Here is a 16,818-nt window from a genome sequence, read left to right as displayed (position 1 = left end):
TATAATAACTGTGGCCATTGCGGCACCGCTGTAAAACAACTTCATCATGACGATATAAACCAGAACGTGCATTACCTCCAATCAGTGGTTTGATAGCATGAAGTTTGTTCATAGTCTTGGTATTCCAGCTTGTTTGCCAATGATCATTCACATATTGTCTGATGGAAGGATTTAGATCAGAATATGGGAAGTTTGTGTTTGAAGTTGGTTTATTAAGAGTGGCTTTTGCCGAAGAATCTGCTTTACAGTTGCCCTAATGCCAACATGACTTGGCAGCCAACAAAACATTACATCTTTTCCAGCTACGGCTTAATTGAGATGACACCTTAAAATTTCAGCTAAAAATGGATGATCCACTTTTCGATTTTTGATTGCCTGTAAACAGGACAAACTATAAGATAATATGAGAAAACTGCGTTTAGAAGACTGTTCAATATATTGCAAAGCTAATAATATAGCCTGAGCTTCTGCCGTAAATATCGAACTTCCGTCAGTTATACGTATAGACACTGTATGATTGTTAGCAACAGCTGCAGCAGACACCTTTTCGCCATCTTTTGAACCATCAGTGTAAATACTGGTATTAGAGGAGTATCGGTTCTTCAGTTCATGAAATTCTTGTTGATAAAATAATTGATTAGTGTCAGACTTCTTCAGGTTCGCTAATTCTAAATTAACATCAGGTTGTATCGATTGCCAAGGAGGCATTTCTGACATTTTGTATTCGGCAATGGCAGAGAGATTTAAATGGGCATCCTTGATATGGGATTGCAAGCGAATGCTAAGTGGTGGGATTGTGTTTGGATTTCTGATATATAAATGCTGATATGGAGCACGGGAGATATTGTTAAATGCTGGATTAGAAGGATTGGAGCGGAGTTTAGTGATATATTGTAATGCCAGTTTTATTCGTCTTAGGCTAAGACTGGGTTCAATGGCTTCCACATATAGACTGTCAATTGGCGATGTCCTAAATGCTCCAAGACACAACCGAAGTCCCTGATGGTGAATAGTACTCGAATGTATGATTTACGAGCTGAACCATAAATGAAGCAGCCGTAATCAAGTTTAGACCTTATCAAAGTTCTATAGAGATGTAATAGTGTTTCTCTATCACCAACCCACCTATCATTTGACACTACCTTAAAATGTCAAGCGCTTTCAAACATCTAGCTTTAAGATTTTTAATGTGAGGTTTAAATGATAACTTTTATCAAAGGTAATACCAAAAAAACTTGGTTTCTTTGACCACTTTTATTGGAATATTATTTAAAGTCAATTCTGGATCTTTATGCAGTTTCCGTTTGTTGCAAAAATGAACACAGCAGGTTTTAGTTTTGGAAAATTTAAAACCATTTTCTAAAGGCCCATTTTTGTATTTTATAGAGACAAAGTTGTAATTGTCTCTCAATGGTATTCATATTTGCACCACGGCATGAAACATTAAAATCGTCAACAAACAACGAACCATCAATATTTTCATTTAAAACCTTAGCAAGAATGTTGATTTGTGTGCTAAAAAGTGTCACTGATAAAATACTGCCCTGAGGGACCCCCATTTCCTGATCATATATTTCGGACAATGTGGAGCCTACTCTAACTTTAAATTTTCTATCTTCTAAAAAGCGAGTGATGTAAACCCATGTCGTGGAGATCTTTTAATATACCATACTTCCATGTGGTATCGTAAGCCTTCTCAAGATAAAAACAGATCGACACAACATTCTGCTTGTTTACAAAGCCATTCCGTACAAATGATTCCAATCGGACAAGATGATCGATGGTGCTCCTCTGGTGTCTAAAACCACACTGAATGTCTGTGATCAGATTATTTGATTCAAGAAACCAAACGAGACGCCAGTTGATCATCTGTTCCATGGTTTTACAGAGACAACTTGTCAGAGCAATAGGTCTGTAATTTGAAGAATGTGTGATCCTTACCTGGTTTAGGCACAGGTATTATAGTAGCCTCATGCCAGGAAGGAGGGAAGTTACCATTTTCCCATATACTATTAAATATGGATAAAAGGGTTAACAGAGAAGGGTCAGGAAGATGTTTCAAAAATTGATAATGTACGTCATCTGGCCCAGAGGCTGTATCATGAGCCTTCTTCAAAGCCTCTTGTAACTCAGTCAAGGAAAAGGATTCGTTGTAATCCTCTGAACCATCAGACCGAAAATTCAGAATTTTCCTTTCCTGCTGATTTAGAAATTTTAGAAATTTTGGGTCATAGTTGGCAGATGAGGAATTTTGGCTGAACGTTTCTGCCAACTTATTAGCAATATCCTGTTTTGATGTCAATACATCATGATTGTAGATGCTGAATATTGCGCTGAGACCCCTTTCCTTTTATCTTTCTTATCATATTCCATACTTTATTAAGGGGGGTACGAGAATGTATTTTCGAAACAAACTATTTCCAGCTTGTACGTTCATTTTGTTTAATTGTTCTACGAACCTTTGCTTTTGACATTCGTAAGCAGTTTAAATTATTGGCCGTGGGCTGTTTATTAAACACTCTTTCAGACTTTTTCCTATGTTTCCTAGCTTTTCTACAATCATCACCATGGTGTTTTTACATGTGGATTTTTGTCGAGGTCTTGGGCATGGTTTCTGTGGCAATGTTTATTAATTTATCCGAAAATGATCTGATCTGATCAGGATCATCAATAAAATGTTCAAAGGTTTTGAGTATGGTTGGGAAATGATCACTCCCACACAGGTCATCATGTACTGACTATGAGAACTCATCCAAAAGAGACGGATCAGCAAAGGCTAAATCAAGAGCTGAGTAAGTACCAGTCGCTGGATGTAAATACGTGTTGCTACCATCATTAGATAGAAAGAGACCCTGCTTCTGGAGCAACTTTTCAAGTATTTTTCCTTTATAATTTTGATCACCCGAACCCCACAATGGGTTGTGACCATTAAGATCGCCCATAAGCAAAAATGGATTAGGATAAGAGTATCTAAATCTTTTATCTGAAGTGCAGTGGATGGTGGTAAATACAGAGAACATAAAGCTATAGCAATATGCAGAGTTATTCGTACTGCAACCGCCAGTAGGTTGGTATTTAGTGGTACAGCACTGTGTAATGTTCCACGCGAACGAGTACACTGGCACCACCCGTTCTTTTACCATTGGTAACCTTCGCATATGAATGAAACATATGATATTGACGGTAGTCAAGATTATCGCATTCTCTTAAATATGTTTCTTGAAGACAAAAGCCACGGGATTAAGTTCTTTAGATAGAAATTTAACCTCATCAAAATTCGCCCTTAGCCATCGACAGTTCCATTGTATAATTGTGTTACTATGCATTATGGTGCAATGACAGGAGACCGCTCACAGCCTTTTTTCCTAGGGGAATGGCATCTGGATCGTGTGTTTTGTGAAGACACATCCATGTCCTCGAACACACCAAACCTATTAAACATAGTAACAGGATCTCTATGACCCTTAGGGAGACCCTTATTTGCCTTTTGTTAATGAGTAGTCAACATTTGGATTTGATTTCCTAGCTGGTTTTGGGGTAGGTGTATGAGAACTGGCAGTTTCTAAAACAGTTGCTGAATTAGAAGAAAGTGAAAGAATTTCAGGTGATTCCGTTGTGGTCAATGTGTAATCTGTCTGACATCCGACAGTGGTGTGTGAAACAGGCTGGGGAACAGGCCGTCAATTTGGTCGTGAAACAACGGCAGAGTAAGAATTTCGAACCTACTGTTCTTCATCTAAAACAATATTCTTAGCATCCTGAAAAGAGATGTTCCGCTCATGTTTGACTTTGACAACCTTTGACTCGCGTTTCCATACTGGACATTCTTTTGACGAGGAAACAGGGTTACCGCCACAATTCACACATGAGGGATCTTGATCACACTCATAACTGTCTGCACAATTGCCACCACAGCGATGACACGCAGCCTGTTTGTCCCAAGCTCTGGAACCATGGCCATAATGTTGACACTTGTAGCATTAAGTGGATTTGGTATTTACATATCAACCTTGATACTACAATATCCTGCTCGAATTGAAGGTGGAAGAGTCGGAATACCAAAAGAAAACAGGTACGTATTGGTCTTGGTGACCTCACCACTTGAAGTACTGAACATGGCCAACTTTGGGCGAGATCAACGGACCGCAAGGTGCCCAGAACAGCATGGAACAAATTATCTCAGCCAAAACTGAAGTAAGGCCAGTATTGACTTGACACATGTTGATATGACTCATAATTCTACAAGATCGTTTGGCTGTATACATGTCCCATAACCAAAGCTTACTTGTGTCAAGGAAAATGGTATTGTATCAGGCCTATACCAGAAGCAGCATGCAATCATGATATTTCTGTGACAAATATTGTGAGAGGTTGCCTTTTACATAAGTGATTTCTTAAGCAGTACATAAGTACTAGTATACACTCAGTACACACAGTGAACAAGGGGGATCCTTGTGTGTCCATCTATACTTCTTCATACGTTTCAGGTTGTTGCTGTTGTGAACTACGTCCTGGCCATACGTATTAAGGAAGGGGACAAAGTGAGTCCTGTTTTATTATATTTTCTGAAAGATATCAGATACATTTTGAGGGTGTTTTGAGGGTGATATACTTTATGTTGTTCTACAACCGTTACGTGACTATTAATCCACCTGTCTGTCCGCAGATCTAGATCTGTAGCTTGAAGATCTGGACAGTAGTTAGAAACATTCTCAGCGGTACACCTGTAACGCTACACCTGTTCAACTATGCCTCTATTCTACACCTGATACGTGATCATTATGTCTCCTGTCTGCCCTCAGACCCAGATCTGTAACGTGAAGATCTGGTCTCAGCCCTGGCTCAACAAATTGGAGATGACACAGCACAGCTGTACCCAGGTGACAAAACGTGCCGGGGGTCTTCTCGGGGGCGTCACTGCTGTGGACGTCAACAGTGCAGAGATTAAGGAAGTGGCCAACTTCGCTGTCACGGAGATCAACGGACTTTAAGGAGAACAGAACTCTCTAGTCAAAAAAGTACGGACGTTTCTGTTGATGTGTGTCATTGTTCAATAATGCATAGGATAGTGTTGAAGAACAGTTAATGGAAATACATTGTTCAAATACGTTCTTTGGAACATTTTTCTGAGTGTAGATCTACAATCATCACATTATACCCATTCATGTATGTGTCAAAGAAATGGATTCAGACGCACGACGTATTTAAGTTTCTAAAAATGTCTTTCTTTCAGATCGTCTCTGGTATTAACTACATCCTTACCCTGAGTCTTCAGAATGGAGATAAGGTGAGCTAAGATTTGTTTTCAGGAGTTGTAACTAGTTGGGCACTATGAGTTTGAAGGTGTAAAATGGGTTGCCATTTTCATAAGAAGAACATCGCTTTATACACGGGTTTTGTTATTGCTCTTAAGTTCTCTCTCAAACTAAAGCTGTGATATTTGTAAACTGTCAGTAAAGCACACTCACTCACTCTGTTAATGGTTGTACTGTATACCCCCAGACCCAGATGTGTGAAGAGAGGATATGGTACCAATCCTGGACTAACACAAAGAAGGTGACAGAGCACAAATGCTCCGCTGTCAGCAAGAGAGGTCTTTTTCTGGGAGGTGTGGAGCCCGCCCATCTCACGGCTCCAGTGCAACAAGCCGTGTCGTTTGCAGAAGACTCTTTGACTGGAAAGGTGAACAACATGTTCCGGATGGTGACTGAGAAAGTGGACCACGTCACACGACAGGTATACCCCATAACACTGAACGAGATCATCGCCATACAGTTCTTTCATCAAAAGGAATCCCTAAAGATTGAACCAATGATGCAACGTTTGTTTGTTTGTTGTTAAACACCATACTCAGCAATAGTGAAACTTAATGACGGCGGTCTCTAAATCATCGAGTCTGGAACAAACAATCCAGTGATTGATAGCATGAGCATCAATTCACGCATTTGGGACATGATGACATGCATCAACCAATTCAGCGAAATAACTTATCCTCAAATTATGGTGTGATCTCTGATTGGTATGGATTGAACCTGACCATGCGATCAGTTAGTCGCCTCTTACGACAAGCATAGTCGCCTCTTAGGACAAGCATAGTCGCCTCTTACGACACGCATGGGTTGTTGAAGACCTATTCTAACCTGGATCTTCACAGGTCGTCTTCCATTAGGAATATACACTGTTGGTATCCGCACATCAGGATACGCAGTACAATATAAGAAGTCATAACAATTAACGTAGCAAGTGTTGTTAACATAGAAGTCATTATTGATAATTAAGACATCGTTCCCTCAGATGGGAGTGGTCGCAAAGCTTATTTGTTTGCTGGCTAACGCCGTACGTAGCAATATTCCAGCTATATGGTGGCTGGTAAAGTTTAAGTGCGACGTGGGTCATACAAATCTATCTTTTCCCAACATTTTTATATCACCAACCGTGAAATGAAATGATCTACCTCTCAGCTTGATTATATGAAATATTAGGCAAATAGATTGTCCCCTTGAGCCTTAACATCAAATTATCTCTCTTTAAGGCCGTTTACTTGAAACCGGGCTATTCGTGTGTGTTCATGTTGGAATACAAGGAACGCCTAATGATTGCTCCAAAGATATAACCTTTGGAAGCCTACACTATTGAAGCCTCTAGGTGTGGTATTTGACGTAAGGTCGTGTTATTCTGTTGTTGAAGATCAATTTGCCTGTCTACAGGTTGTGGCTGGCATCAAGTACTCATTTGACCTTCACCTTGTGACATCCATTTGCATGAACAACGGCGACAGCACCGGCAAAGGAATCACCGACTGTCCCGCCAGCAACAGCATGCCCCAGGTAAACAGAGATAAGGACCATGTTCTTCAGAAACAAGGTGTCGGGGAAAATAACATTTCTCATTATGGCTTGTTTTATTTTATTAAGTCTTTGTTATTTAGGTTGTTGAGTCTTTGTTTCTTTGCTGCAGCGTATGACGTGCACGGTGTCGGTGTGGTACCAGGCATGGAATGATCCTAAATATCAGCTGGTATCCGACTCATGAGGACAACTGGCCTAGGTATGCTATATTGTTTTACCCATAGGGAGACAGATATAGAGGATATCATTTTCAGTTAATCTCACTGAGCATTATTTGCTTAATTCTGATTGGTTTATTTTTTCCAATTGTTCCTTTGTTTTCATTGTTTGCATTGAGGCCGGTGGTTCATGACGTCACAAACAAACTACATGTAATATTTAGAATAACCTGCTCGCAACTCAAACTTACCAATTCTTCCTCGTAACTCACGGTTATTCTCTAAACGTGTGCCTTGCTCCAGGTCATTAGTGATAATCTTTCCTAGATAAGCACTCCTTCTGTTACACATATATACACAGAGAGAAAAGTTAAGCACACGCTTATTTCTGAACCATGACAAATGGCAAAACTCTTGGCATGGGATGACTGACCACAGGAGCTTGGCGATACCAATGTCATCGGATAGAACAAACATTTGACAACAAATAAAGAAGATATTGGAGAGTTGTGATTGAAATTTACTGACAAAAACATCATGGTAACACATGTACTGTTTTTGACCTGAGACAATACCTAAAAAAGTAGGTAGCTGTATAATTAAGTAAACGAGCTACGTTTGATGTTTCATGTGAAAATGTTCCTTAAAGTCTCTACTTGACATGACATGTGAAACAGATCAGTAGCGGATATATAACCGCCAAGTGCCCTGATGAAGCATTCGACCCTACGTCTCATACCCCCAGTCAGACGTTGGATCTGTTGATGGGTAAACAACAACCACTCCTGATGCAATGCTGCTTCCAATTGGCGTAAATCTTGCACAAGAGGATCTCGTGCCTGTATGCGCCGCCCCAGAATATCCCAAACATGTTCAAGGGGGTTCAAATCTGGGCTCATTGCTGGCCAGGGTAGAGTCGTTATTGCATTGGCCCTCATGTAATCCACGACTGCATGCGAACGATGAGGCCTGGCATTGTCATCCATGTATTGAGGTCGAGTAGCAAGAGGGTGGTTGTCAAAATGAGGAACGACGACTGGCCGCAAAACGTCCCGGATGTACTGAGCCCCTGTTAAGTTGTCCCTTTTTGTGACCAAATCCAACCTGCAATCATGAGAGATACACCCCCAAACCATTACCGAGCCCCCTCCATATGCAACAGTCGGTTTAATGTTCCTGGGGGTGTAGGCCGTGTGCCGGTGCCTCCAAACTCTCGTTGTTCCATCAGTGACGTGGAGCAGAAAGCGACTTTCGTCTGACCAATGGATCCGTCTCCAAGTTCTCAGATTCCAGATTTGTCGCGCAATACACCATGCTAAACGAGCAGCTTTGTAGTGACCTCTCAACAAGGGACACTTTATGACTCGTCTAGCCCTCAGTCCAGCTGCTTTCAGCCTGTCCCTGGCGGTTCTGGTGCTGAAACGACGATTTGGCAACCACAGCTGTTTCAGACGAGTACTTGTTAAAAAGGGTTCTCGGCGTATGAGACGAAGGAGGTCCCTTTCTTCGCGATGTGTCGTCACAGGAGGTCTGAGCATGTTTCTCGACTAAACGGGTTGTGGGTATAACCCAAATTCCGACCAATGGCATTACAGAACATTCCTGCGTTATGCATGCCGATTATTTGCCATCTTGTGGCGTTTGATAATCGCCTTCGTGCCATGGTCATGTAATAACTGTTTAAAACCGAGCTTAAGAAAGCAATTTTAACGTTTGGATATACTGCTTTTAGAGATGCTCGAGGGTAGCATGCTGCACGGGCAGACCATGCATTGCACGTGAGCTTTCGTCACGCATGACGCATCTTCTCGAGAAAACATAATTCTTCCCGTAATTATATCTTTCATGACTGTTACAAATATTGAAACCAAACAATAATGAAATATATCAGGGTGCGCTTAACTTTTTTCTTTGTGTATAGTTCTTCTGGTCGGACGAAGAACATGTCAGATGAAGGTGTTTTGTGTCAGGAATGCATTCCACATATATAATTATCAGAACATTTTAAACAAATTTTAAAAAGAAACACTTGTTTCCTCTTCATTACCGAAAATGATTTGAAGCTGACATTTTATTTATTGTGTGTTTGAATATCTTTTCAGATGGGTTCAAACCTGTCCACGGACTGTGCTCTCTTCTTCAAATGATTTGCTGTTTTCTTGTCAATGCATAGTGTTGTTATTTTTTATAGTTTATGTTTTTGTTTACAAATAAACATTTTGCACTAAATACTATTTGATTGTACTAGCTGTGTTAACTTTAACTGGTATTTATTATGTTAAGAATATGCATTCAGGATATCCCTTGCAACAGAACCAGGGTTAATTAATTTATAGTTGTTTTCAAACGGAGATACGTCAGATAGTACATGTTATGCAGTTATGCGTCTGATCATCACCAATGGTATCATAAACGATTCAAATCTCTATTAATATGATATCCATGTATTCTTCACATGTCACACTGGTATAAAAATAAGAAGAAGGTATATCATGTACATTTATAAAACAAATCTGTATCCATTTTCCTACAATAATAATCTCAAAGAATAGAGACTGAGTGTTTATTTATCATGTAAACAAAAACAGAAGCAAATCATTGACAAAATATGACAAAAGCTGATATTATGTTTCAATAAAGTAATTTATACAATGACAATAACTATACTGTGTGTATTTTTGGGCAATTGACCTTATACTGAATAAAATCTGCCGGTCTGTATTTCTGCATTATGACCAATAATCTGATTATAAATGTACACCCGATAGGACGAGATGGCAATGTCAATATGCAAACAGGCAGAGTTACTTCGTACCCTTTCCCACCGGTGATACCCATCACAAATACATGCAAAGGAATGTCAAACGTTTACCTGAAATAAAGACAGAAACATGTGGTACAAGTGAATGGCTTTTTGTCAAACTTTTATGAACTCGAGAAGGCAGTTTGTAAGCACGCTGCTCCGGTGACCTGTAATATAATGCAATGCGATTTCATTCGATTGAGTTACCATGTGGACAAATAATTCTTAAGCAACAGCCACAGCCACAGCCACAATAGGTTTTCCCAACAGCACGCTTATGGTTGATGTAAGAAACTTCGTACCCGATATACCTCCTGTACACACATAGGGATTTCTTCTGACATATGTTTGGGTGACATTGAAGGTGAAATAAAGTGTGAAAATTATATGACAATCAGCGATGACAACAGGTTTTCGCAAAAAGGTAAGCAGTGCTCTTTCAAACCAGTTACGCGATAGTGCATTTTCTGATTTTGTTGCAACAAATAAAGGCGATACGTTAAGTTTGAATTACGTCTGCTGTGTATAAGTGCAGAGATTCTTCTGCTTATAAGTACCCATCACAAACACATGCAAGGCAAGTCAAAGGTTCACCTGAAATAAAACACAGAAACACTTTTGGCTGTGAAATGTCCCACCAACGGCTGGAAGGAAATTTGGCCATTTGACCATGGACAACGCTGTTCCTGAAGCTTAAGTTAAACTTCTAGGCCAAATACCCTTGATTTGATTTCACAAGTGCGAGCTGAGAGTCACTCGGAATTAAAAAGACGTGAAAACGCACATCATATGTAATGACTGTATCAAATGCCAAGGTCAGTCTGAAGGTCATTCACTCATGAAATGACAATGCAATAGCTTGCTTTATTGAAGGTCAAGGTAACTCCATGTTGAGTAGATGTCAAAAACCTTTAACTTGAGTATTTTTGTTCGAACTTTGACGAGGCATATAAAGTCAAGGTGACTGGATGTCACAGTCTGAAACATGTAAATATTATGAAAACGTTATGCCACTGGACGGGCGGATTCTGGTTTGAGATCAGCATCTTTTTTTAATGTTCAGAAGCTCAATTAAGTTTCCAACGTAAACAGGGGCTCAATTAAGTTTTTTCGAAAAAAGTTATGTGTCGATTCCCAAATTGAAATTAACCCAGAAATCTGGGTTAGAACTTAGTGAGAAACCAACCAACAAACAACAAGTGGTATGCAATCAATAAATATGTAACAAAATAAACTAAGTTTACAAATCAATACAAATTACGGCACAGAAAATTCAATGACAGTAGACAATAGAGTGGTGGTACAATATTCATTGACAGTATGTAATATGATGGCAGTGGTTAGTATTAAATTCAAAAATACAGTGGTGATAGCAAAAGTCAGTGATAATAAGATATATTCACCCAGCGATGACAGTGGTCAGGCTTCCGAGATGGGCTAGACAGGGAATCGGGGATGATGAGTGATCCTCACGTGAAAGCTAGTTCCGATGTGATGAAATTCGTGAGAGAGACGTAAACACGCTCTTGTCCCCTTATTAACAGCCTCACTAGCTACTGGAAATGTGTACACAGAGCCCTCACCAGTCTATCGGCACTACCGGCTTACCGGAAGTATGCACGCCACACTAGCGTCTAAATATAGTACCTTCCTGACGACTGATCACTGTCCAAACACAATGGAATGAGCGTCTACCGAATCACAACAATACAATACACTGCCATATTACAATAAATAAAGCGACAAAACCATATCCACTATCTCTGCATTAAGCAGAGTCGAATAAACGATTCCGACTATATCATGAGCATGTGTTTATGAATCACTATCGAATGGTAATCATACCAGGTGTTCGCAAAAAGGTGAGCTATCCTGCCCAACTGGTGGCACAAGTCAAAATAGAGAATTGCATGGACATAGTTTTTGTCACTGATGCGTCAAATTTGGAAATGTCCTCCACATGTCTACCATCAAACTTTCTGAAAGCTTTATTGAGGTCTTGAATGTTGTAACCTTGATCAAACAATTTCTGAGCAAGAGTTGTATGATGCTCTTTGAGATCTTGTTAGAAAGAGCATGCTCAATTGTACTTTAAATGCAGACATCAGAGGCTGGAGCTGCTGGAACACTGCTCGACATGAAGGGAAAGTTGACTATTGGAAGGTTGAAGTCATCCCTCTTGTCATACAGTCTCACAGTGTCACTGGTCTCCTTTATTTCTAGTTCAGGTGGGTAAATCAGTGGAAGGTAATTGACTATTTGATTGTTATAGAATGATATCACATCATCGTTATACCTGCAGCTAAAGTAATATGGCGGCGGTCTGTAAATAATCGAGTCTGTATCAGTGATTGATATCATGAGCATGGATCCACGTTATTGGGATACGATGACATGCGTCATCCAAGTCTGCGAGCCTGAACCACCTGATACCATTAGTCGCCTATTATGACAAGCATGGGTTGCTGAAGAACAACTCTAACCTGGATCTCCACGGGTCAGCTGAACAATGGACTTGCCTTTGCATGTGTTTGTGATGGTGCCAAGGGTGGGGTAGGATAGACTCACCTTTTTGCAAACACGTGGTATCGTAACTATTTGATACACACATAGAGATTTCTTCTGACGTAGGTCAAATGAAGGTCAAATAAAAGTGACAAAACCCTTTCATGATCATAATATATATAAACTTTCAATGCAAGAGAATAACCTTTGGGAGACAGTTTTGAAGTAACATTTTTTATGTCAGTGACCCAGTTCCATCACATGCTACTGATCATGTGCTTAAACTCGGGGACTTCAGTCCACCAGCAGAAACATCGTCCCCGTTCAAGTGCATATAAAACGTCAATACAAAAGAATAACCAGTCTTGAAACGGATTCTATTCGGCGTAACAGACCACTGAAAATCAGTGATGACACCAGGTGGTCGCAAAAATAGAAAGCATGTCCTGCCCTACCGGTAGCAGCTGCCATCCACACAATTTGCAGAAAAATATATGTATTTATTGCCTGACGCCGCACTGCACTACCCCTACACATAAGCTTATGACATAGTCGGAATCGTACCATAATTTATGTTTTTAAGCATTTACTGAGGCAAATCGATAATAATCCCAGGCCTGAAGCACTGATGATAATGATACATGGAATGAGGCCATAGACATACACCGACGCTGCCTACAGCTCTCCACTGATTCTCGAATCAGTTGTCTCTTCAAACAAGGACACCCATCTAAATAACGTGTTTCATGTGGAAGATCAGGGGGCCAGCAAAATGACACCTCTTAATTAGGAACTTACCTAAAATCTTCCCAAACCCCCAATAACAAAACAATCAATACTGAAATTACATATTGAAACATATTTTTGTTTTGAACATGTTTTTGTTTGTATTGTTTGAATTCTTAAAATATATTATCTTCAAGTTAACCAAGACAGTTTTGATGTTATGCCTCCTGTATCTCATCATGCAAATACACAGAACAAGAGGAAAAGATCCGAACTCAGAGTACAGTTTCCGTGCTATCAGCACTAAGTGACCGATACACTTAAAACTGTAATCAGAATATGTTTTATTTATGTATTGGAGTTGCGAAGTCCATACAAAAACACGGTTAATCTACGTCAGAGATAAGACCAGTATCGGCAGGTAACTGATCCCCAGGAAACATATCTACAGATACTAAGACTTTCACCACTGTCCTACGATATGCCCTTAAAACTAAAAACGAAAAATTCAATTGAGTACATGAATATCTACCTTTACTTACCTATCATTCAAATATCAACGTAAAATGATTCAATGAAATTCATCTAAGTGATTCGTGTTGTTTTAAGATTTAGGCTCAGTTGGCATTTCATCAGGCATGTAGAAAGTAATACTTCATATTAAGCAACAGAAAACGTTATCGCTGACCTCGGATGCCGTGAGTCACCTGACATAGTAGACGACAATCACCACGCACACACAACCAACCTTGGGACACAACAGCTGAACGTGGGACGGTTTTCACATATATATAGGAGTCAATATCCGTAGGGCTTACAGTTCCACTTTACTTACACAAAGAATGAACATACTAGCTCTGGTCCTTGTGGTGTTACCACTAGCCACGTCTCAACTCATAGGCGGCCCCGTGGCTGTCGACGTGAACAGGGACGACATTCAGCAGATGGCAAGCTTCGCCCTAACCCAGCTGAACACGCTCCTCGGGTCACAGAACACTCTGGTGTCTGTAGTGGATGCTAAAACTCAAGTAGGTATCTATATGTCTGTTTTTACCTCTGCAGTAAATAGGGACGGCGGGGTAGCCTAGTGGTTAACGCGAAGGCCTGAAATGGGTACAATGTCGGAAGCTCATTTCTAGTGTCCTCCGCCGTGATATTGTTAGAATATTGCTAAGAGCTGTGTAGATATAAGCGACAATCTATTTTCCATATTAATAAGACATGCTTGCCAAAAAGCAGAGTTAATTGTGTGATTCCGACTGTTTTCATAAGTATCCGTTTATGAATCACTATCAAATAGTGATGATACCAGGTGTTCGCGAAAAGGGGAGCGTGCCCTGCCCTACCGGTGGCAACCGTCACAAACACATGCAATGGCAAGTTAATTGTTCACCTTAAAAAACACGGGAACGGGAAAAAAATAGGGAATTGCATCAGACATCATTCTTGTCACTGATGCGGCAAATTTGGAAATGTCATCCACATGTCTACCATAAAATATTTGAAAGCTTAACTGAGGCCCTGAATGTTGCAACCTTCATCAAACCACTTCCAAGCAAGAGTTGCATGACGCTCTTTGCAATTTTGAGACCATTCTCGATTGAACCTCAAAACTTGTGAAAGTAGACACCACGGGCTTGAGCTGCAGGAATATTGCTAGACATGAAGGGAAAGTTGACTATTGGAAGGTTGAAGTCATCCCTCTTGTCATACAGTCTTGTGGAGAATGTTTTGTCACTCTGAATCTTTATGCATAGATCTAAATATGAAATGGACGTGGCGGTCTCACTGGTCTCCTTTATTTCTAGTTCAGGTGGGTAAAACAGTGGAAGGGAACTGGCTCTTTGATTGTTATTGAACAACATCAGATCCTCGATATACCTGAAGTTAAAGTTAAACCTCTCAGATAAATTACCCTTTTTTTTCTTTTTACCAATCCGAAGAGAAACTCCGATTCATATGCATAGAGAAACAGATTAGCAAGTAGGGGAGCACAAATGTTGCTCAAATGTTCTACCTCCAAAGTGTACATTGATGTTATCAAAGAGGTAGTCCAGCATTTGTTTTTGCGGAATAAATAGATTTTATGCTTATAAAAAAGTGGACAATAAACTATTTGGGGATTGAATTTAGGCACCGTGAATAAAAAAAAGATATATTAGGGTGTCATCATATAAAAATAAATTAAATTGTATATTTGACTCAACTAAACATAATCTATTCTGAGAACTAACGCATTTCATGTAAATCCAGGGGTTGGTCTTTTTATTATTGTCATACTTATTACAGCCTTATTTTTATTAGTTGGGAACCTGGTGAGGACTCTGGGGGAGATTAGGTCTCCTGCATCCCAAGCTTGGTTTAAGAGCCAACAGGAGGGGTTGGTCAAGCTCTGACAACGTGCCATCAGGCCCCGATAGCGGATCGTTGCTCATGCTATCGCTTACTGGTTTGCCTGGTTCAAACACGATTACTTACCATCGTCATAATATTGCTGGGAAATTGCAAATTGCAACGTTAAACAACATTCACTGTTTATCAACGACACCAGGAGGGAATTGCACAGCTTACTATAATGCGTGTGATTTATAGTTCTGTACTATGTTTTCCAATGTTGATTATTTGAACTCAATATTATGATGGCCTATACTTCGCTATATCCGAGTTCGGAACACCGGAGTTGTGTTTCAGATGCTGAGCTTTTACTTCTTCTTCTTCACAGGTTGTCTCTGGCGTCAACTACTTACTGACCATCGAGATACAGAACGGACAGCAGGTGAGTTCTCTTCAGATTTTTACACACTGATATGCCAGCACTCACTAAGCTTACATGTCCTCATTATTGGGTGACTCAGCCCTTAAGATCCCGGCCTCTGAAGAATTGTGCATACCCCCTCCCCCTCTCTCTCTCTCTCTCTCTGTCTGTCTGTCTTTTGTCTGTCTGTCTGTCTCTCTCTCTCCCTGTGGCCATCCCACTGGTAAAAAACAAGCATTCGTCGATGTACATGAATAGTTAATAGTTATTATTGCTCTCTCATTCTCATTCACTACGTCTGCTCCCCATCAACATCTGGAGACATCATCCCAACTGTTGTTGCTTCTGTCCTTGTTGGTCCAGACGATTCCATGGGACGCAGATAGGGGTGTTTTAGAGTCCCGCGAAGTGTTGCAGACGAGTAGGGTCAAATGTTGATGACGCCGCTTTTAACACTATCCCATCCATATGGCGGGGCAACCAGAATGCACTTAACACAATGTTACCATGTGTGGATTCGAACCAGAGACTCCATTTCAGATGGTGTTGCCATGGTTAAGGCTGTTCACATGTAATGGGGACGGATTCTGTACTTGAATCACCACGATTGTGTTTGATTTTCTTTTTTTCAAATCCTTATGACACAATTGCGGTGATGTGTTCTAGACCCAGATCTGCACTGTTACCATCTGGTCACGTGCATGGCTGAACGACAAGCGTGTTACCCATCATGCATGTACTACACGCAGCAAGCGGGCCGTGCTTGTTGGTGCTCCAACCTCCGTCGATGTCAACCGTACAGATATCCAGAGGATGGCGACCTTTGCTGTGACTACACTGAACGGCCTACAGGGGGCCCAAAACAGTCTGGATCAAGTCATCTCTGCCAAGACCCAGGTATCTTAGAAGGCGGATATAATTTGTCATGTGACAAATTCTTCTTCGATAACTCACCTAATATTGGTGTCTCCTGGTATAGGTCTAGGCTAAGTCACCGTTTATAAAGTAAATAGTGTGCTATGA

At 40.4% G+C, this 16,818-nt stretch overlaps 1 protein-coding gene and 1 pseudogene across 2 annotated transcripts in view; both read left to right on the top strand.

Annotated features, from left to right (window-relative positions):
* Positions 1-4,442: 4,442 nt before the first annotated feature.
* Positions 4,443-7,047, top strand: LOC125384432 (annotated as a pseudogene).
* Positions 7,048-13,756: 6,709 nt separating this feature from the next.
* LOC124131862 (multicystatin-like) overlaps positions 13,757-16,818 on the top strand; it is a 36,985-nt gene continuing 33,923 nt past the window's right edge. The window contains exons 1-3 of one of the 2 annotated variants that reach the window (XM_046495361.2): positions 13,757-14,068; positions 15,763-15,816; positions 16,462-16,692. In XM_046495361.2, the coding sequence (XP_046351317.2) occupies positions 13,883-14,068; positions 15,763-15,816; positions 16,462-16,692 (471 nt within the window). In that variant the 5' untranslated portion in view covers positions 13,757-13,882. The remainder of the gene's footprint in view (positions 14,069-15,762; positions 15,817-16,461; positions 16,693-16,818) is intronic. The other variant, XM_046495359.2, reaches the window with a different exon arrangement.

The sequence above is a fragment of the Haliotis rufescens genome, unplaced genomic scaffold (genome assembly GCF_023055435.1).
Source record: "Haliotis rufescens isolate VD_foot unplaced genomic scaffold, xgHalRufe1.0.p SCAF_3, whole genome shotgun sequence".
NCBI classification, from domain to species: Eukaryota; Metazoa; Mollusca; class Gastropoda; order Lepetellida; family Haliotidae; genus Haliotis; species Haliotis rufescens.
This window is presented reverse-complemented; position numbering and strand designations above follow the sequence as displayed.